At 44.3% G+C, this 21,748-nt stretch overlaps 1 protein-coding gene across 3 annotated transcripts in view; it reads right to left on the bottom strand.

Annotated features, from left to right (window-relative positions):
* The window catches only part of ATP8A2 (ATPase phospholipid transporting 8A2), a 3,773,191-nt gene that overhangs the window by 2,383,356 nt on the left and 1,368,087 nt on the right, over window positions 1-21,748 (bottom strand). For all 3 annotated transcript variants that reach the window (XR_011284127.1, XM_069639892.1, XM_069639893.1), the window contains exons 13-14: window positions 17,246-17,323; window positions 934-1,022 (exon numbers count right to left, since the gene is read on the bottom strand). Coding sequence is in view for 2 of the 3 variants with exons in the window: in XM_069639892.1 (XP_069495993.1) it covers window positions 934-1,022; window positions 17,246-17,323 (167 nt within the window). In the remaining variant the exon portion in view is untranslated. The remainder of the gene's footprint in view (window positions 1-933; window positions 1,023-17,245; window positions 17,324-21,748) is intronic.

Below are 21,748 nucleotides of genomic sequence, written 5' to 3'. Positions count from 1 at the left end.
TATGATGGTATGGCAAAAATGGGCTGTAAAGGTGGCACCACTTTATTGCCACGTTACCGCACCACAAGACTACGAGTTTTGCGGCAAGGCGTAGGATATACCTGCAGCAAAAAGCTGTAGCTACATCATGCACCTTGCCACCAAAATGAATCAGATGTAATGCACGGAATTACTACTTGCAGTAAATCTGCAAACATTCCCCTTGGAGTCCTTGGGATTCTAAAAATGGGGACTAACACAACCGTGCCACCACTCATAATCCCATGATAAATCCATGGGACCGAGTGGCAGTAACGGTAATCTATTTCAGCAGTAAATTGCCAATTTAATGCTGATTTGCCACCACTTGTGATGATGGACATTGTCCCTTAATTATTTACATGGCGGTGTTGCAGGTTTCTGGGAAAACAAAGGACTGAATGGGGTCGAGCGGTGTGCATCTAGGTGGGGAGGATGGGTGTAGGGTTTGCGAATCTCTGTGGGGAGGGAGGAGGACTCCTGTGGGTGGGGGTGGAGCGAGGGGAAAAGGTTTGGGGCAGTGTCTCACAAAAACAAAGTGAACATGGGGGAAGAGACACCAGCAGCCAGAAGAGAATGCAAGGGATCACGTCCCAGGCCTGCTGATTGGCCGACGCCTCTCCCTAGAGTGCAACTATATGTACCTTGGATGAGATATTTCAAAGCTTGTCAAAGTTCTACAGATAAAGCTTGAGCTTTGCAGCTATGCCACCTCTCTAGCTCTTATAATGGTTATTGTTGAGACAATATCAATATGCTTGAATCCTATGTTAAAAACGGATTCATACATTTATAAAACTACTTTAAAAAAAATAGAAAAACATTAGACATATACCACATTTGGCTATTCGAACTACGATTTTTGTGAACCCAGTGACAACACACGTACATTAGCATAAATAATGCCCGACTTACCCATAAGTGATACCAGCAATGCTGCACTTCTTAAAGTGCATGATGTTGCAGGTTAGAGTCCCTGTTTTGTCAGAAAATAAATACTTCACCTAGAAAGAGAAAACAGAATTAAAATGAGCAAAACTAAAGAAAAGCAACGCACCTTTGTACAGCACGAGTGGCTGCACTACCAGTAAGGGATCAATCAGAGGCCGGGAGACAAAGGTAGGGTCAAACAAAATAAGGTTTGATTACAAAACTTATTTGGGTTTGGAGAAAAGATCAAAAGACAAATGGATATTTCTCCTTCAAAAGAGCATAAGGGAAATAGTGCAAGAATGGTTAATCAAAGTTAGTGTTCGTCTTTATGAGAGTTGTCCTCAGTATAGCTTTCTCTTGATAAATGTAAGCAAATCCTTCACAGATCCTGGGTATTGACCATTACACTCAGCAAAGTATCTTACAGTTATTGGACCTTTGTTCCAGAGACTACGGATCAAATTTCTGGGTCTTGGTTTACAAAATACTTTTGGCAAAGGCTGGCCCTCTGAGACCATGGTCCTCCATTTGCTGCTGACATTTATTTCTCCCCAGTCTGTGCAGGGATCATTATAGCACCCCCCACCCACCCCTGTGTCTCTCAGCTTTGGGCTGGACACCATTATAAGGTTTTCAATGAACTTCTCGTCTTGCAGGAGTCCACCACAGGCTCAGTTCCCTCACAGGGTTTCTCATTCTAGGATCGAACCTTTGAGATACTTTCTGGTTGTAGGCTCCCAAAACGCTTCAGAGCCAGCAGGCTTTGGTTCACAACTGTTCACTATTTTCTTTGATGGGCTTGACAATCCCATCAGGACCAGATTATCACTACGAGTTTTGCAGGAAGGTGGAGGCTAGTCTCATTTCTCTCTCACTACAGTTTTCCTCTCTATCATGTGGACAAGGTTTCCTTTGTGTTATTAGCAGCCTTGCCACACCCAGGAGATCCAGCTTTCGATTGCCACTTAACCTATCTTCCAATGTGTCGGTTTACTGCTCAGGGACTGCAACCTAGCTGTCTTTGTTCCCAGGCCCACCAAGCTTTTCATCTTTTAAATTCTGGTATCTGGGCCTGTCCCATCATGGATCCCAATGGCTACACATTTCGCCCCTCCCCCACTCTCTGACCTCTTTCTGCCTTGCCTTAGTCAATGCTGAGTCCTTCCTTCCTTCCTTCCTTCCTTCCTTCCTTCCTTCCTTCCTTCCTTCCATCCATCCATCCTTCCATCCTTCCATCCTTCCATCCTTCCATCCTTCCTTCCATCCTTCCATCCTTCCTTCCCCATCGCTGCTCCTATTTTCTGATCTTTCCCTCCTGGCACACAATCCTTACGCCACTCCTTTCTCTCCCCTCCGCTCTCCTGCTCTGCATTGCTCTGCTTTCTCTGACCTTCCCCAATTTTCGCACCGTCCTTTAACATCGCCCCTTTTTGTCCTCTGGGTCGGTGGGTAATTGAATAAATAATAGTCTGAGTGGGTGAACCTGTCTGATCTGACTTGTCTGGTCCAGGGACCGGTCTACCCTGTTCATTTCTTTTCATTTGTGCAGCTCACAGGTTTACAGGCCAAAGGCATAAGAGGGAGGTGCGCCCTTTTGGAATCAGGCAGCCGGTCATGGATGCCACTTGATTCAGACATAGTTCCGAGACATGCCTGCAAGCTAACCACTCCTGTCGCTGCCATGTGGGTAGAGCTGCCTCTGTTGAGTCTACCTGTATGTAGTTGGGAGAGGTTCACAGTAAGCCCGACAAACTGCAAGTGTGCATCTATTTCGGTTTCTCTTTCCTAGGTCCCAAGCTCAGAGATCAGGAATCACTACCAAGCACACCCCAAGACTACACAATTCTGTTCACCAAGATCCTGTTGTGGGCTGGGAGAGAATGAGGCCCAGAGAGATGCACCACAAACCATCCTCATTAGCAGCATCTTGACCTTCAATATGGGACTTCTTCACAGCCCATACTAATGCTACACAGTTACACTTAAAGCTGGGTCCAAATGCTTGCCCACCAAACCACACTGTGTTCATTTGCCAACAAGAAGAGGAAGCTCCAGTAAACATTTTACAAGCACCTTCCAGTATGAAATTGTTGTACTGAGCATTTAAGGTATGCAAAATAAATGTGTCCAGGAGAGCTAGTCGTCGTCTGCTCCTGAATGCATACATGGGTATACTGGTGAGGCACTGAGTGGAGACATGGATGGGGTGTGGTTGGAGACAGGAACATGGCTGGAAATTGATAACATAATGGCAAGGAACAGAACCTACCTTCCCCCTTTGTGTAGCTGTGGAGCTTTCCTTTCCACTCAGAGCATCTTTCTTGGTTATGTTTCATACAGCTCTTAAATGGTTGGGGCAGATGCAAATTAAAGTAATAAGTTACTGTATTTCTATGCAGAGGTTAATCGTCATATGGAACAAAACGTGAACAGATGCCTCAAGCCTGGGGTATGATCAGTAGAATGGAGCGGGGACTCAGACATTTCAGAGGATTGGAAGGAAGTTCGGCCCCATCACTTATGAAGGGGGGTCGACAGCAAACAGAAGACGAAGGCACATCTGACAATTCCCTTCTAAAATGCATAACTAGGCTCCCTGAATGGCGCTCTCTAGCTGGCCGGATAAGCGCATGATCTCCATGGCAAGCAGCAAGTGTGAAGTCAATGGGGATATACACTGCCCCCAGCAGTCACCCTTTTGGTCTTGTAAAGTAACCATCAACATATTTGTTATTTTAATAATTGAAACATCCAGGCAAGATCACATGTTTTTGGTTTGCATTTCAGTAAACTGCCATCTTCATCTCACCAAAAAGGTATTCGTCAGTGCTTCGTTATGTTTGTCTCCTCGCTGGTACATGAGCACCAGCTGTCAGGCAAAACAATGGCATGGGAGTTCTGGAAAAGGAGGAGATGCTGCGTGACCATCAATACAGCCTATGGGCATTGCTTGACTGTGTCCCCACTCAGTGCATGCTCATGCACCCCCTATAGACCACGCCCTTCCTCGCCCACAACCAGCGCATCCACGCCCAGACCACTCCCACAGGGCTATCCTTTCACAGCAAACTGTGCTGTTTTGAGGCTGCTATTGATATTTCTAAGCAGTTTTCTAAAGGCAAGGGGATTAATTACATCTGTAAATCAACTCCTGGTGTCATAAAATGGCTAAGCCAAGCGTGTCTTTAGCCACTTGCATTTCTGCAACTAGTTCAAACTTCAGAAACCTGTAGTGTTCATTTAATAGCACACACTGCTAGCCACTGTTTAATGATGCAGTATGAATTATGTATGGGCAGCTCTGGAAGTTATCTTCCAAGATAGAATTGTAGTAGTTTTCCATAGGAAAGTGATATTTTTCAGCCTTCCATTTAGATTCACATCCTAGCAAGATATCATTTTCACATCCTCTTCCACTGTGGATTCAATTTTTTAAATTTTATTTGGCATTTTTTATTGCTCAAAGACATGCAAAAGCAACAAAATGCATTATAATAAAGGCCAATTGTAGAAGACGTTGGCGATGGGGAGAGTCGAGCACAGCTCTACTGGCCTCCTGCCACTGGAGGCAAATGCTTTCACCATTTCACCACCAACATCACAAAGATGAAGCCTGGAGACGTGTAGCAGGGTATTAACCCATCCCCATATATCACAATTTGCTCTGCTACAAAATGATAGTTTTATCACACTGTACAACAGCACAAACCTTTGTATGGGGGTCTACAACCTGGGACTCTTCTGAGGTTTTTAACTACACTTACTGTAATCTCTCTGTCTCACCAATGCCGGCTAGGGTGATTGGGAGCTGTAAACCAAAACATCTGGTGAACCAAAGGCTGCAGACCCTAGAGTGAACAATGTGACATTATACTGGATCACCCTAAACAGGTGCAGCACAAAGGCTTCCTCCTTTCTACCATACTCTGTAAAACTTTCACCGGAAGTAACCCAGGGTAATTCAGACTTGGGCCCCTTGCTCACTGTGCCATAGGGCACTGTGCCTTCACCTCATTGAGGAGGTCCAACAAGGCTGAAACACGTGTCTGGGGTTGCTGATGGCACTCTTGTCCAGAGGAGAATTGCCTAGCATTTTAATGCTGGACTGTCCTTGTGGGTGGGACAAAGACTGATATGCAAATGGATATTACTCCTCTGTGAAGGGTACAGTGAGCTAAAACGTAAATGTAGAGTGGAACACATTCCATAGAACAGGGTATTTTACTCATGTTCCTTCTCAGTAGCGAGGGGCCACAACACTCCTTTTCAACTTCCTCCTTCCTCCCGATTTTTCCTGCGGTGGTGGGGATGAAGGATGATAGGGCCCTTGCTTGATCCACCTGTCTACCTCTCTGATATACCTACATTCCAGAACTGGTTGCACTGTGCGTAGGCTTTGGAATATTTTAAATGCCTTCCCATTTTCCTATCTGGTCAATAAAGCAATGCAATCTAAAATCTAAAAAAAGGGCCCTGCCAATTAAGAGTGGGCAATGTGACCAGGCCAGTGCAAAGGCTGCCCACAAATAATTCAGCCCCTGAGCTGTTCAGGGCTGCACAAGATACCCTAGTCCCAACCCCTCGCCCCAGAACAAAGATGTTTTGGTGCAGACTGTAATAACTAGGTACCTGAAGCAACGCCCGGACCAGCAGGTAAGTTAAAAGTAGGTTTATTGTAGTATAGTTGCCAGGAACAACATTGGCATGTCCCCTCAAGCCAGCATATCTCTAACTGTCAAGCATAGAACCCAGCTTTAGAGAATAAAACCCCAACACTCCACTCATGCTGACATCACCACATTCCAAGTTACAGTGATGTCACCACCTCACCTCAGATGCACATTATAACACAGACCTCCTAACTCCTCACCCCCTCTGTTGCAAGCCACTAACCCAAGAAGAAGCAGGACCCAGCAAAGAAAGCCCAAAGGAATGGAACACGGATGCACCTCCAGCATCTGCTGCAGAGGCAGAGAAAGAGAGGCCTGTCAAGCAGTGATATTGCCATAGATTACACGGAAATCCCTGGAAGTCGGGCCAATAGATGTGTTGTGACTTCCCAAGCTCACAGAACTTCAGGCATGGGTGGAAGGAGGCAAATACTTCCCTGCACTTATTGTGGGAGCTGCAAACCCATGAACTGGCACATGCACCGTGACACCAGTTTTCTGATGCCATTTACACCTATAGCCCGCTGTTAGAAAGTAAACGAGCAGGGCATAGCCCCCATTTAAAATCTTTGAGCGGCACATACACTTGCCAGGAGGGGAATACAGATTTTAACTGGCCAAGGGCAGCAGTATAATTACAGCAGTGGGGGGGGGGAGTATTTCAGTAGGGAACAGGAAGGGGAAGTGGTGGGACCACCGGGTTAGGTCAGAGGTGTTGGTGGAGAAGAACCAAGAGACCAGCAGGAGAGAGAGGGAAACAAAAGTCTATGGAACTATTTTCTTTGCGATGTGAAGTACTGGGGAAGGTGTGAAAGAGGTTCTGCGGTGTGAGTGTACGTTTGTGCGAGACAAGTGGAAAAACAAACAGAGGTAGTGGAGGGTGTGAATGTGAGGCAACTGATACTGGTTGAAAGGGGTGGTGATTGAGTGAGGTAGCAGTAAGGGGAGTGGTGGAAGTGAGAGGAGGAGTGGTGGTAGTGTTAGGAGGAGCAGTAGAGGTGAGAGGTGGAGTGGTAGTACTGAGAGGAGGAGTGATAGAAGTGAAAGGAGTAGTGGTCATATGGAAGCAAAAGTGGTAGTAGCGGCAGGAGAAGTGGTAGTAGTGGGAGAAGGTGCAGTAGTAGGGGAAGAAAGAAAATAGTTAACAACAAAGGGTGGAGGTGAGAGCTATTAGAAGTGAGAGATCAGTGGGACAGAAGGTTGGCAGGGTGGAGAGAAGGGGAGAAGACTGGAAGAGTAGAGAGATGAATGCAAGAGTGATGTGAAAGAATTGTCCTGAGTCAATCTGAGAGCAGGGCACTAACCCAACTCCCCATAGAACACTAACATTGGGATAGTGTTGGGCCAGATATAATGTCCACCGGGGAGTTGAGAGAGGCATCAGTTAAGGTGACTCCCACAGCTCAAGCCAGACCTAGACAGTAGAAGTTACCCATCAATAGCATTCAACTTGTATTCACACAAACTAATTTACTAAATGGGTGCACCCTGAAAAATACACCCAGATGGTCAAACACCTATTCATCGTCAGTCATAGACTATATTTTCATAGGAAACCTTGAGCAACATCACATTGGACCTCTTGAAATTACAAGAACGAAAACAAGTGATCACTCAATTCTCCAAATAGCCCTGACAATTAAAGGTCTCACAAATACCAGAGTATCGAAGTCTGATAAAACTCTGGTGGTGTCTAACTCTGAAAACAGGATGTCCCATCATCTTTCAGGAGCTGTTAATGTACACCTTTTGGAATGGTGGCACTACCTGAGTGATAGTAAAATACAAGAACACACCTCTCCCGAAAATGTTTCGATATTATTTGAAAAATTAAAAAAGCCGAAGCGCAGGAGGCCACAAAAACAATCACATACCCCATTTCATCTAATAAGGCTCGCTTCTCCTAGTTTACCATCTGTTTTTTGCAGGCGTTGACTTGAACACAGTTTTTCAACTTGCCCCACCAGGACGAGGCCGAGACTCCCTGAATTTTCCTTGACTCTTCAATGTTTTCTTAAATTACTTCAATTTTAAATTCTTCATCAATTCTTGAAGTTCTCTCCATGGATTTAGGATTATTTCTACTTGAAGAATGTCCTTCAAATTGTCCCCACCAGGACGAGGTAGAGACTCCCTGAGATCTCCTTGACTTTTCAATGCTTTACCAATCTTCTTCAAACTGCCACCACCGGGATGAGGAGGAGGCTCCCCGAGTCCTTTTGGACTCTTCAATAGGACCAGGGTTCTTCTTCATCATCCCAGTACCTATCATAGTGAGAGTGTCTGACACATTACAATAACACATCTTTTCAGACTTTACCATAGGTAAGAAAGGGTTGGGTGTTGAAGTCTAGGTGTTCAAGGTACGCTCCTTATGGAAAACACTAAACACTGGGTGTGAGATGAATGGTAATTTACATGTTCACATTTATTTGGAAGTTATCAATCATATTGTTCTTAATAAATTTGAGCCATCATATTTTATTTAACAAATCTGAGCCAACTTAAGAAGTCTGAGCCAACACGTGTTTCGAGCTAACAAGCGCTTCCTCAGGGCTCCTCAGTTTCAATCAATCACAAATTCCATAAACATTGTATTAAAATTTAGCTGTGGGTTTCCCTACCTAACCAAACTAAAGGGAAACACTAACACAGGAGTTCTGTCCTTCCCACTAAACATAAAATACAAAAGAAAATATCAAATAGAAAAGAAAATATATGGCAATTCAACAATGACATTTACAGCATATTGACAACGTTTTAGTAACCTGGATGAACTCCCTTCCGCAGGATTCAAGGTGCATTCACCTTCAATTTTCATCAAAACAATATAAGGAAATCCACATACGTAGTAAATTCTCAGTTCAGTTCTTGAAAATTCAATATTATGGTAAAGATTTGTCAAGCACAGTTCCAACAACAACACAAGTTGTTCTGATGAAATAAAGACTTTCTCTTCCTCAGAGTAGCATTAATGTTTCTTCCCAGCCACAATGTCCTTTTACCACTTGCATTTATTCAAAAGGACTTGACACAGTTCAAAATGAAATGCAGCTTCCAAGAGATTAATGGAACAAATGACTTGGTTAACAGTAATGAGTCATCTATTCAGGTTGGAATTCACAATAGGTATATTTGTCAGGATGATATTTCAGTTCTGTTGCTTCTACTTCAATAACCTTTCTTCTACCACAGTTTACCATTAGGCCATTCTCCTTGGCCCCATAGCATTCCACTTTATTAGGACAATTGAATTCTTGCATTCATTGACAACCCAAATATACTACCAGAGCTTCAGTACTTTACATTTGATAGACAGGTTTAGACATGATTCACTTTAAGGCAGGGCAACACCTTCAAATAGGCAAGGCACTCTTCCTATGAATATCTCTTCAAAAGGGGCAGCCTCTTTGCCTCTCTTGTCGGTCTACAACCACAACTTCAGTATTGTATATAAGCAGCAAGGTTCCCCTTCCCAAACTTTGCCTTCACCTCTTTGCCATGGTTAGCCACATAATTACCTAGAAACCTCGGTGCCACTCTTGGTTTTAGGTAATGCCTGTACACATGTAGCTTGGGCAAGATTGAACTTCTATTGGGCTCAGAGCAATTGTTAGACCTGTTTCTGGCTTTGAGAAAGGCTTCTGTCAATCCCAATAAGGGAATTCTCTTGGCTTGGGCAATGCTTGCACTCTCTCCAACTGCAGATACAATTTTAAACATTTGACTTCTTTTAGGAACAAAGCTTATTTGTTTGACTAAAGAGGTAAAGTTCACTTTTTACTTGGGAAACGAAATTAGGCATGTGCGGCCACTTCTTCATGAAGTTTAAAGGCTTCAAGTGTTTAACAATGGTCTTCCACAATATTAATTCTGCTTAATAAGAGACACACAACCCCTTCATCATAGGTTTAAGGGCTTAACAAGTCTCTTTCAGTAGCATTTGCTTTCAAATGAGTAAAAGATACCTTACCATTCACACGCAAGTGCTTTTCTCCATTGTTCCTGTGTTAACGAATGCAACAAAAAACATCAGCTCACTTCAACTTCTATGTGAGTGAGGATTTGAATGGATACTGTTGCCGGCAGTACTCGTGCAAGGAATCAGAATGGCAGTTTGACTCATCAGCTTCTGTGATCCTTGTTCCACAGGTTGGTCGACTTCGGGCACAGCTTCTACTGCTTCGGACTTCACAGGGACCACACCCTTCCTCTGCTCAGGTGTCTCCGGTCCGGCCACTCATTCAAGGAGCCCATCTTGCTCCTGAGACCTGTGACTCACCCACAGCTCCTTGCTTCGGTTTCAGACACATTTCCTGCACAGCAACCAGGGCAATAAGGTTCACATGGAGAAAGACAGCCTCCCTGCACGTTTTCCGCTGTGCAGCCTCTTCACTTCAGAGTTTGGGGGGACAGGACCCTCTCAGAACAAGCAGGTGAAATCTGCTGCATCCACGTTCTGGCATCCCTCTGGTTCTCCCACTTCTGCTTGATTTGCCAGCGCTGTGCCTGCTTCTCTCTGCTTCACTTAAGTCACAGTTCCAGCTCCTTCTAATTGACTGCACCTGGCAGGGTCTTTTATGCCTCCCAGTTTCCGTCCGGTGTGCGCTGTTCGGCTTAATTGCCTGAGTACTGCTACAACATGCCTCTTTAGCCCTCTTCCTTGCCTCAGTACTTATAGGATTATGGGACATGTAGTCTTCAACAACAAAGTCAGTTCGTTTAAGTATTTGTTTGACTTTAAGGGTAGATTTACTTCTCTTAAGGTCTTTTAAAATTGAACCTTTTAGAAATCGTTGTTACAGGGAAAGACACTTTATTTAAGGCAATATTTCTGGATTCCTTTAGATTAAACCTTTGGGAGTAAGGAGGGTGTTTATCCTGAAATACTTTGAAGGATCCTTTCATTGGTAAGGCTTGCTCAGATTGTATGATACTTGTGCCCAGACCACAGGTTTTCTATGTAGGTTAGGGACATTACAATGACAATACGCCATTACCTGTTTTGGTAACCTGGAAAGGTTTTCCTTGTCCACATGATTTCCACACCACCCTGGGCCTTGTCTCCTCCCAGGTGAACCTCCCGCAGTACACCACCCCCAAAGTTAGGATCAGGAATTGTCTGCCTTTCCCTGACCACCTGGGAGGAGACATTAGGCTGGGTTTCATTGAGGGGATCCGTACAATTGATCACGAAAGGTACCGCCCTAGTCACACTCTTACTCTATCTGTGTCACTTAAACACAAATCACTAAGCTTACTGAAGAATTGTTATCCTGCCCCAGAAGCATGACTCCCTTCTCCTTGCTAAAAGTCCCTTACAATTCGTGTTTCAAAAAGTTCCACAAATATCAAGGGACTAGGAGAATGGCTATGACTTGCAAACTGTCTTTCAACTTGCCCCACCTAAATGAGGGAAAGACTCCCCAAGCTCTTCTTGACTCAAGATTTTCTTAAATTACTTGAATTTTAAATTCTTCATGAATTTTTTACGTTCTCTCCACAGATTTAGGATTCTTTCTACTTGAACACTGTCCTTCAACTTGTCCCCACCGGGATGAGGTAGGGACTCCAAAAGATCTCCTTGACTTTTCCATTCTTTACCAATCTTCTTCAAACTGCCCCCATCAAGATGAGGAGGAGGCTCCCCGAGTCCTTTTTGACTCTTCAATATCACAGTCTTATGGAACTGACCAGGGAGTTGACTCACAAAATTATCTACTTCTCTCTTGACTTCTGATTTCGCCTTCTCAGGTTTTCCCGCCTCCCCAGACTTACTACGGTTCCCATTACCCTCTCTCTGGTGACTCTTCACTGATTTGTTATTTCTCTTTCTCCTTCTGTTCTTCTTCAGTCAACTTGACTTTGCGGCCCGTTACTGCTGTCAGTATGGGCGCAAGTTTCATACCAAATGATTCACCCGGTAGAGTTTGTGCAACTACCACAATTCCTTATACTTCCCATGCAATTGCCTATGTGGCTTGGCAGTAGGCTAGTATTGGCAGTCTTGGCATAGTTCTTGGACCACACAGTCCACCCACCACAGGTCACACCACTAACACACTGACTCAACTTCAGCATTGTCGACTCATGGCTGACAGAGAAGCTTTCTTGCTGTCCCTCGACTCCTTCTCGGCACTTCTCCATGCTGCTTTGAAACAGCCTTTGCACGCCCTGTTTTTAACTTGTGGGCTTTTTTGGCAGCCTTCTAGCGTGACGATTTCTCCTTCAGGAGGTTGCTCTCCTTGTCCTTTACCGTTTAGCTTAAATAGCTGGGACTGCCCCAGCGTAGCGTCCATTCGATTGACAACAGCTGGTTAAACTCTTCATGCCAGACGGTAGCATTCTTGGGTTCTTCGACCTAGAATCTAGCATAGTGAGACTGTCTGACACATTCCAATAACACATCGTCTCAGACTTTACCATAGGTAAGGAAGGGTTGGGTGGGTTTGGGAGATAAAGGGACTCTGTCCCTAATGTACGTCCTTGTCCCCAGGAGGGAAGTCCCTCCCCATGAGATCCGCCTGCATGTTACCACCCATAGGGGGCCTTTCGGTTAGCAGACTCATGTCCCTAGCCTCATGGAAAGGGTCTCCCCCATGGGGAGAAGTGATGTAATCTGGAGGATCATCACATAAGCCAGTGCTATTCAAAGTGGCACACATTAGGAATGCAAAGTGCTATTTTACAATGAATAGAATTGACATTGTGGTTTGTTTGTTATTTGTTTGTTTATTAATTTATAAAGCGCGCCAGACCCAAGGGTAACCGGGCGCAGCAGAAAGAATATGCGACGCTTACAATGTTACAAGAATCTAGAATTTATAATGTTACAGAAATGTACAGTTTACATACTTACAGGTATATACAAATAGTTACAGAAGATTAATATACAAGGTGCAATAGGTTTACAAGCAATGTTAAAGTTATATACATTTGCTGATATATTTCTAATAATACATATATACAGTCCAGTTAGGCTGAGGATACAAAAGTATCTAATGGGGGTGATTACAAGTTATTAGAATTGATGTGTTTGATGAAGTTCCTTCTGAAGTGTGAGAAGGGTTGGTCTGCTCTCAGGTTATGTGGCAAAGCATTCCACAGGTTAGCGGCTGTCACAGGGAAGCTGATGCCGCCAATTTCGGCAAGTTTAAATCTTGGTACAACCAGGCAATTGGAGTTGGCAGTTGTTGTCGGTCTGCTAGATATTTTTCTCTTTATTTTATCCGTCAAGTAGCTAGAAGCAGCATTGTTAAGAGCTTTATGGGTCAGGGAGATCATTTTTAGATGGATTTTGTTATCAGTAGTAAGCCATTTATGTTGGCGTCTAATAGAGGAGATATGCTCCCTTTTATTTATGCCAAGCGCAGCTCTTAGGGCATTATTTTGTAGAGTTTGTAGCCTTTGGGTAATGGCTTTGTTGGCACCGCCATAAAGGGCATTACAGTAGTCGAGTCGGGAAAGTATTAAGGCTCCCGCCAGGATCATACAGCGGTCGTTGGATAGGAAGGGCTTACCTGCTCTTATTAATTTACAGGTATAGGCTGTAGTAGAAGCTAAGGAGTTGACCCGTTTAGTGAATGACATGGTAGAATTAAGGTAAAAACCAAGCTTTTTACTTCCCTGGAGACCTTGATGACATTTCCGTCTATACTGAACGCGGAGTAGTGTGGGCCTAATTTATTGATATTGGCTTGCGTGCCCAGAATGATCAGCTCTGTCTTATCATTCAGGCAAAGACCATGGGATGCCATCCATGCCTGAATTATAAGATACACTCTATTCACCAACTCCCTGTCCTTACTATGATCCCCAGAAAGCGGGAGGAGAATCTGTGTATCATCTGCATAGTTAGTGTAGGTGATACCTAGATGGTCCAGATCATCGAAAAGAGGTTTGGTGAAGATGTTGTATAATGTTGGGGAAACACAGGAGCCCTTGGGGACTCCACATGTGATGGGTGTAGGGTCTGCTGCTGCCGAGGGAGAGAAAACTCTCAGTTCTCTCACTCAGAAAGTATTCTATCCATTTTATGGCCTTGTTGGAGAAATGAGCAGGAGAGTCCAAATGTCTGCAGAGGACCTTGTGGTCCACAAGATCGAAAGCAGCTTAGAGATCAAGTAAGAGGAGGAGTGCTGTCTTTCCTTGATCTCTCAGTCATCTATTTGGGTCTTTAAATCAATGAGGGCTGTTTCATTTCCATGTAGTGGACGGAAGCCAGATTATCTAGCTCCTAGTAACTTATGTAGTTCAAGGTGTTTTTGAATCTGTGTATAAGCCACTTTGTTCAATATCTTCAATAAAAATGGTACCGTGGTAATCGGGCGGTAATTAGTAGGGATGAGAGGGTCTAGTGTCTGCTTCTTGAGAAGCGGGAGTACGCAAGATTTTTTTAAATTGGCAGGGATGTTGCCTGTAGAGAAAGAGGCATTCATGAGTTTGGAGATGAAAGGTGATAAATCTCTGGCAACTGTGCTGGGCAGATATCACCTTTACAATTGGAGGGTTTAAGGGAGAGGATGATTTTCTCTACCTCTAATGTAGTGGTCTTGGTGAAGGAGAATTTGTTAGTCTGCGTGTTGAGGATAACATTAGGCGGTGGCTTGGGCTGATTAGGAAGGTTTAGCGAGTCTTTTTTTAGTTGGATTTTATTTTGGAGGGCGTTTATTTTGTTTGGTAATGCGTGTTGGATATCTGCACACCAGGTCTGATCCATGGTGCAAGTGTCTGGTGTGGTAATAGGTGATTCGAGTTCTTTCAGTATGGAAAAAAGTTCCTTCATACTTGAATTAGAGTTGGCAATGCGGTCATTATAGGAATTCCGCTTTGCCAGGCAGACTTCATTTTTGTAGTGACGAGAGATAGGGGTTAAATTGGCCTTATTCTCATCAGTTGGGCATAGTTTCAAGACAGATTCACATTTTCTCTTTGTTAGGCATAAGGCCTTGAGTTCAGGCGTGAACCATTTATTTAAATGGGCCTTAGGTTTACTTGTTCGCAGTTTGAGTGGGGCAATTTTGTCCATAGTATCAACCATGATTTTATTGTATTCGTGAACTGTACACTGGGGTCTAGGTTGTCAGTAGGTTGACAATTTAATGTTGGGAGGATAGCAAGAATGACATTGTCCACTGTCATGTTCTTCTTATTCTTATTCTTATTCTTCTTATTTCTAGTTAGGCATGATGGTGCTGTAGGTAGGGCTGTGGTAGATGGTCAGGTGGTTAGGCGATTAAAGGACACCAGTGAGTGGTCGGTCCAGGGCAATGGAAGAAATGGTGGCTGTACAGTTAGAATCAGCGACCAAATCTAGTATTCTACCCTTCAAGTGGGTAGGATTGTTGACTTTTTGGGATAATACTAATGAGTTGATAGTTTTAGCAATGGTCAAAGCGTGCACGTCTGGTTGGTCCTTAAATCCTAGGTTAAAGTCCCCTAGTACCAACAGTTGTGAGGTGGTTTTAACATTGTTGGTTAGTAACCTGTGCAGATCCTCCTCAAAGGTCCCAAGCGGGCCCGGTGGTCTGTAAATTAGGTGAATGGTTAGTGATTGGCTATTGGTTATAGGGAGTTTAGCGGTAAGGGCTTCACAAGATTGCAAAGTTTGGGTAGGGGCTAGCCTTAGCGATATATTCGTTTTGGATATAATGGCAATTCCACCTCCGTGGGTGCCCTCTCGGTCTTGCCTAAATATAGTATAACCGTCAGGGATGGCCAGCATAAGTGACGGCCCTGCCGCCTTATGTAGCCAGGTATCGGTTATAGCAATGAAGTCCAAGTTAGCTTCAGTAATTAGGTCAGCTATATCAAGGGCGTGGGCAACTAGTGATCTTACATTAAGGAGCGCTCCTTTGTAGGGATGAGCCTCCGTTTCCACTTTGATTTTGTACAGAATTTGGTATACTTCTAGCACTAGACTTAATCTTAGATTTAGGGGTTTAGGAATTCGTAGTGGCTGGTGGGGCAGGAAGGAGATTGGAAGCATTACATTCCCTATTATGTTGGCATTTCATTTCATGTTTTGTAGAGGGGAGAAGTCGTCTAGGCAGCTCATGTAGTTTGTTGAGTCTGGCACGTAGTTTGTTATTTCTCTCATTGGTCGAGCTAGACTGGGAAGCATAGACTACTGGTCCTGGCACAGCCTGGTACTTTGAATAAATGTGGGCAGGGTTGTTTATAACTGTATCTGTCGTATTAGGTGGGATAAGTACTGATTCGCATGGGGGCACCCCAGTGTGGCAGTCCTGATTGCTAGTGACAAGGAATGTAGATGTGGCCATTATGCAATAGATACTGAATAAGCTTAACATTATGCGAGGCTATCACTGTAGTTAGATAGGTTGGAACCGTATAGTGCAAATGCTTCCTAGGCTAGGGTATGGTAGCCTAGATAATATGAGTTAGATGTACAAGCATACAGTACAGGTTAGAGAACTGTCAATACATTGTCTGCTTATTTACCTGTCTGTTAAGAGCACTAGGTTTAGAGACATGGATAAGCTATGGACATATATATATATATATATATATATATATTAGTACTACACACAAGTACATGCGTACAGTGAGTATGCATATTCATTAGGCAGGATCAATAAACTGCGGCAATCAGCGGTCACAATAAATTACCATCTAAAGGTCAGAGAACAATAGTCATGCTCAGTGTCACACTAGTTTAAGAGCCAATGGGGCTAGACAATGATACTAAAAGGCAAGCAGGTCGAAGATCACAAGACAGTACTCAATGGCATGCGTGAGCTATAAGTCATACTATAGTGGGCCGACGTAGGATTACACAGGCACAGTTATCTGTTATACAGTACATTTCAGCAAAGTAATAGCAGGTGTACACCCTCTTACCCCTCCTTATAATTACAATAGAAAATGAAAGGCCCTGCAGCTTTTTCTATACTAGTCCCTCTTCTGTTCTTCAACCACAACACTAGCAGATACAGTGCTCTCCATCGCTCTCTTCCCACACAGAAGAGTTCTCTTATCTCTCACAACTTTCCTGTTGGGGGAGATTGGCCTGTGAGGCAAAGGAAAGTGTTCCCAAAAGGCAAGTTCTCCAAAGAGACTACCTCAGACCTACTGGTTTCCACTACATATTGAGAATGCTTTACATTTCTCTGCAGGCCTTGACCATTGAAACAAATCCTGATCACCTTTCACTCGTCCTCACCACTTCTCTCCAGTGCACAAACATTAAAGTAATTATGTCAGACAGTGCTTAATTCCATTCTGTTTTGCAACCCTCACTACATATTTGCCACACTGAGTAGTTACATTGGCTTCAAATGAGAAGAGAGAGTTTTCAGATGAATCCCAGTAGCAAGAAAGTATTTGGCCAGAGCAGAATAGTTTTATTTCAGCTACAACTTGTCCGAATTCTTACACAAAGCAGACACTCAGTACAGCCCTAATAAAAGCATATACATACACAACAGTTTCAAAATGTCAAACTTGAAATAAAGAAAAGGAGTAAAGTAAGGCACACTCTAAGACCCTTTCCATTTCACATAAGAAGGATACTGCTATGCAATTATTTTCCTTGCATACTTTTCCTCTGTGCATTTTCAATGGAACAACACATTAAAAGAAATCAGAAGACATCCTCTTACCTGCCCAAGCTCTTCATTTAAATTTGAGGTTCTGGCCATGGCTGGGGTATCGGTTTCTGCATAATACATATCCCTGTCCTGAAAGAAAAAAGTTGGAAAGATGCTCAGTCTATACTTGCGATATTAATTCATTGGCTGACAGCCTCAACCAGGAATGAGGTGAAGAGGTTACATTAAACTGTTGATGAAAATGAATATTTGGAACACAGGGTAATGCTTGCATTCAATAATGGTCCATTCTTGTCCATATATAGTACAGGGAGTGTTCATGATATACACTGTGTTAGTCGTTTATCACAGGCGTCTTGAGGCCACGGGACACTGCATGCTCTTGCTTGTTCTTCATAGCATTTAAGGACTCTTGATGGTGTTCGGACTGGGGTAGCTTTTGGGCCAACAAGGGAGTGTGGAAACAAAGGCATTGCTAGAGGGGGGGCTTGGGGCTTACGGCTCTATAGCCCTGGGTCTTTTGGTTGTCGCCCCGGATACCTCAGGGGATACAACCAAAAGGCTAGCTAGCCCAGAACGCTGACATTAGCACAGCCCCAGAGCTTTTCCAGACCTAGCAACAGCCCTGGTGGGCATTGATAAGAAGGAATACGCCTGGGCACAGAGGGGGCCTTAATTGTTTGCTCTGTTATAAAGGGGACAGAGCGAAGTCTAGAGGGGGATCCAATTTGCAATGCAGTGACCATGAATGAGAAACCAACAGTACACTGAGCTTTCTGTGTGATGGGAACAAGGTGAGGTGGGGGGTGAACCTTGAAAGATTTAACGGGGTTCAGGGGAGGAAGATAAGATCACATTTATATATAGCACTTCGTGGTTGGGTCTCTCCATTTTTAAACATTGTTGTAATGGGTGCTTTTATTAACCAGTTTAATGGAACTCAGTTTAACAAATGCGGAAGAAGGGCCGAGATGAACTCGTCAGGATTTCAACTTGTATATCTGTGTTCAGTCTGCATAAGACTAGGCAAACTTGTTGAGCTGTCTTATTAGCAGATATTCAGTAGAGGGAGAGTGGGAGGGGGAGAAACTGAATGTGAGAGTATTCCAGCATGCTGAGGATTTCTCAGAATGCAATGTTTCACAGTCACTCTCAGAACTTTCAATTTGGGTTGTCTCCCGATCAATTTCCTCACCTGGTATGTCCGGTGAGTCTTTGTGCAAATGGTCCTTTCTTCTTCTTGATTGTCTTTCGGCTGGAGAAGAGGTAGGGTCTATCCCCCTTGGAGGCTATGGATACCAACACTGTGGCGTGTTCTCAGCCCACAGGGAAAAGAATCCTTACGGCAACAACAAAAAAGCCTTAGGTTTTCTTTTGAAAGACGTTCTGCATTGTCCTGTTCACTGATCATAATCATCTGGTAGAATGCCAAAGTTCCGATGATGTGATCAAGGGGAGGCACCGTGGGTAAAAGGCACCAGTAGCAGATAGGTAAGGATCAGAATTCCTAGGACCAAGAAGGCACCCGAGAACTAAGAATGGACCAGGAGGATGCACAGAAAGCAGGAAAACAAGCAATCAGGAGAGGGAAAAGGAAGAACAGAGCAAGAGTACTCGCGGACAGCGTCTGACCCGGCAAAGAGCGAGGGTTACAACGCTCCAAGCCGTAGTACTGCAATGTTAATATGGGCAGTCATCTTGGAAAAGAATATACCGATAGTTACGCCTCAGTGTTTACGTGATGGAACCAACCTGGAAGGCAGCCGCCAGCATCTGCAAACGCTCCATCAAGGTGTCATGACAGGATTAGAGCATTAAGTCAAGTCCTATCAGAATGGAAGATGAGGCGGGCAGATTTTGTGAATGTTGATGAAGTGGGAGTGGGCAGAATCAGAAGTCCAAAATAGAACTGTGAAGTCTCTTTTCATTGTCAAAATGAACCACAAAGTATTTGGTCAAGAGGGAGGGTTCGATTTTGTGGATCTGTGAGGAAAGTAGATGATGTTGGTCGTGTTGACAATGAAGCAATGTGCAGTCATCTAGTAACAGAAGGCACAATGACAGTCAGTGACCTATGCTTGGAGTGTGTCTGTAAGAGTGCAGAATGAGATAAAGATTTAAATATCATAGGAACAATTCTGGATGTTTAGGTGATGCCACCAACAGAGGTTGTGTATGGGTAGAAGAGGTGGGTTGCTAAAAATAGCTAAGTGGGGCACCCTCTGTTAAGTGAAGTGGCATGGAGTTCAATGACCACAGGGGCAATGGAAAGGACCACTTTGAAATGCAGAAGAGCCAGTTGAGGACTGCCATAGTGATGCCCATCCTTGGCATAGTTGTGAATAGGTTATGGGGATCAACAGTATCAACGTGGGTGGAATGATCAAGGAAGGTAAGGATAGAAGAGAGGTGGGCTGTGAAGGCTCAGATTACGAAGTTGCCAACATGGGCGAGTGCTGTCTTGGTGGCATGCATTCATCGGAAAGTCCAAGTGCTGGCTATTGTTCAGGCTGATGGAAGAACCAGACTGGAAGAGCTTTAGGGAAGAAAGTGAGAAGGGAATGGGCAGAAGCAGGAGGGGCCAAGGCCTAGATCTATCAGCGAAGTATGCAGCAATAGATGGACAAAAGCAGTTTAGAAAAAATTAGACTAGATCAGAAAGGGTAGGAATTGGTTAAGTAGAAGGGAAAATTGCGGAGTGATTTGAATGATTTGATGGGAAAAGTGATTGGGAAGGGTGCAGAAGCAATTGGAGAAAAAGTTAGAATTATGAATTCAAAATGGCAGGTAAGATAGAGAGAGAGAAGTGGACTGAGTGTGAAACTGATCAGATGAACTAAGTTGGGAGAGCATAAGGTGGAAAGCTTGGGATGTCCTGCTAGTTTGGATTCTATTGGTGAAAGTAAAAATGTTATTTGCAATGAGAGCAGATGTGTCTGAAGGACAGAGAACATCTGTAAGAACGGGCATTTAGCAAGATTAAGGGTGAAGTTGAGGTCAAAGAGCGTGAGTAAGAATAAGCTATTTTGCTTCTTGTGGAGTTTGGTGTGCATGCAGGTTCTCATGTCCCAAATGGCAGTGGTGAACAAGGGCCCTTAGTGTACCATCTGAATCATAGAGCCTTTGATATGGATTGATATCAAGTAACTATTGTAGACTGGGATTAGAACTCAAGCTCTCAGGAGGTTCAGATATTATTTGTACGATCACAACTCACCCACTGTTACTCATTCCCCCTTTAAGTTAAGTATATTCCAGCCACCTGTTGAGTTCTTTAAGGCATTACCCTTTACATTATTCAATGAATTGTGATGAATCTGACTATGTCATTCCTTCTCCCCTAGGAGGAGACCTTTCCAATGGGGCTAGGGCGGTGCGTCCACAGTACAATTGTCCAACTGGTTGTGGTGCATTGAGGGAAGATCACATGGAGAAGAAAACCCCTTATGGCATTGGGGACAGCCATCACCAGAGAACACTATCACCCCACTTTAATACATTCAACCCCTTCTTCAACTTGAAATCTTCCGTCCCACTACCCTGGATAGAGCCAATGTAGTTTGTTGTCAAGTCAGTCAATCTAACCTACACAACAACACTGAAAACCCAGAAAGTACAAGATATCATGCCTATAGCTTTATGGCTGGTACAGTGACAATGAAGCTGGCCCGTAGTCCAAGGATTACTCACAAGAATCAGAGCAAGCAGTCTAGCATCCTAATGCCAGTGATCGGCCCGAAGCAGAACATTAATCCCACGCGGGAGTTTGATGGCAGTTCAAGCTCAGGCACAGCTGGGACATGAGAGAGAGACGTCCTCCGAAGAAGAACAGTGGGAGCCGTGCATGGGAGCAGCTGGTGTAAACCGCAAGGGAAGCCCGAACCGGAGGATAGAGTACCGAGCGTGGTCCATTACGAGAGGACTACTCGAGTTGCTGCCATATGAATCATCGCTGCCTTCCAGGGCCTGGCGAAACGCAGAAGAGACAGAAAGCGCAGCCGGGAAAGGCATCAGACTGCAGAGCCGCTGCAGACCTCGCCGGATGCCTGAACGCTACTGGAGACTCCAGAAGAGATACAACTGCCCGGGAACTGCTGGTATGTCCAAGAAGTAAGCAAATGGGTATGCAGGTTGCCCGGGAGCTTTTAGAAGTCTGGACGAGCCAGGGAGGGAGCTCAGGAACTGGAAAGAGAGGGTCTAGGACCCTGAAGCAAATGAGGAACAGTTGTATACTTGGCAGGAGAGTGAACCAAGCAGATACAACGCAACAGTGAAAGTCTGGGACCCACACCCAAGAATAAGAGGGTCTGGGACCCTGATAAAGAGAGGATTTGGGATGCTGAAGCAAATGAGAGAGAGTTGTATACTTGGCAGGCAAGTGAACAAAGCAGATACAGGGCAACATTGGGAGTCTGGGACCTGCACCCAAGAGTAAGAGGGTCTGGGACCCTGGTGAAAGAAAAGGTCTGTGGCCCTGAAGCAAACAAGAGAGAGTGGTATACTCGGCGGGAGAGTAAACCAAGTGGATTCAACACAACAGTGCAAGTCTGGGAC

Source organism: Ambystoma mexicanum, chromosome 7q, assembly GCF_040938575.1.
Source record: "Ambystoma mexicanum isolate Mex_15411 chromosome 7q, UKY_AmexF1_1, whole genome shotgun sequence".
NCBI lineage: Eukaryota > Metazoa > Chordata > Amphibia > Caudata > Ambystomatidae > Ambystoma > Ambystoma mexicanum.
Note: the sequence above shows the minus strand (reverse complement) of the source record. Positions and strands in the feature narration are given on the sequence as shown.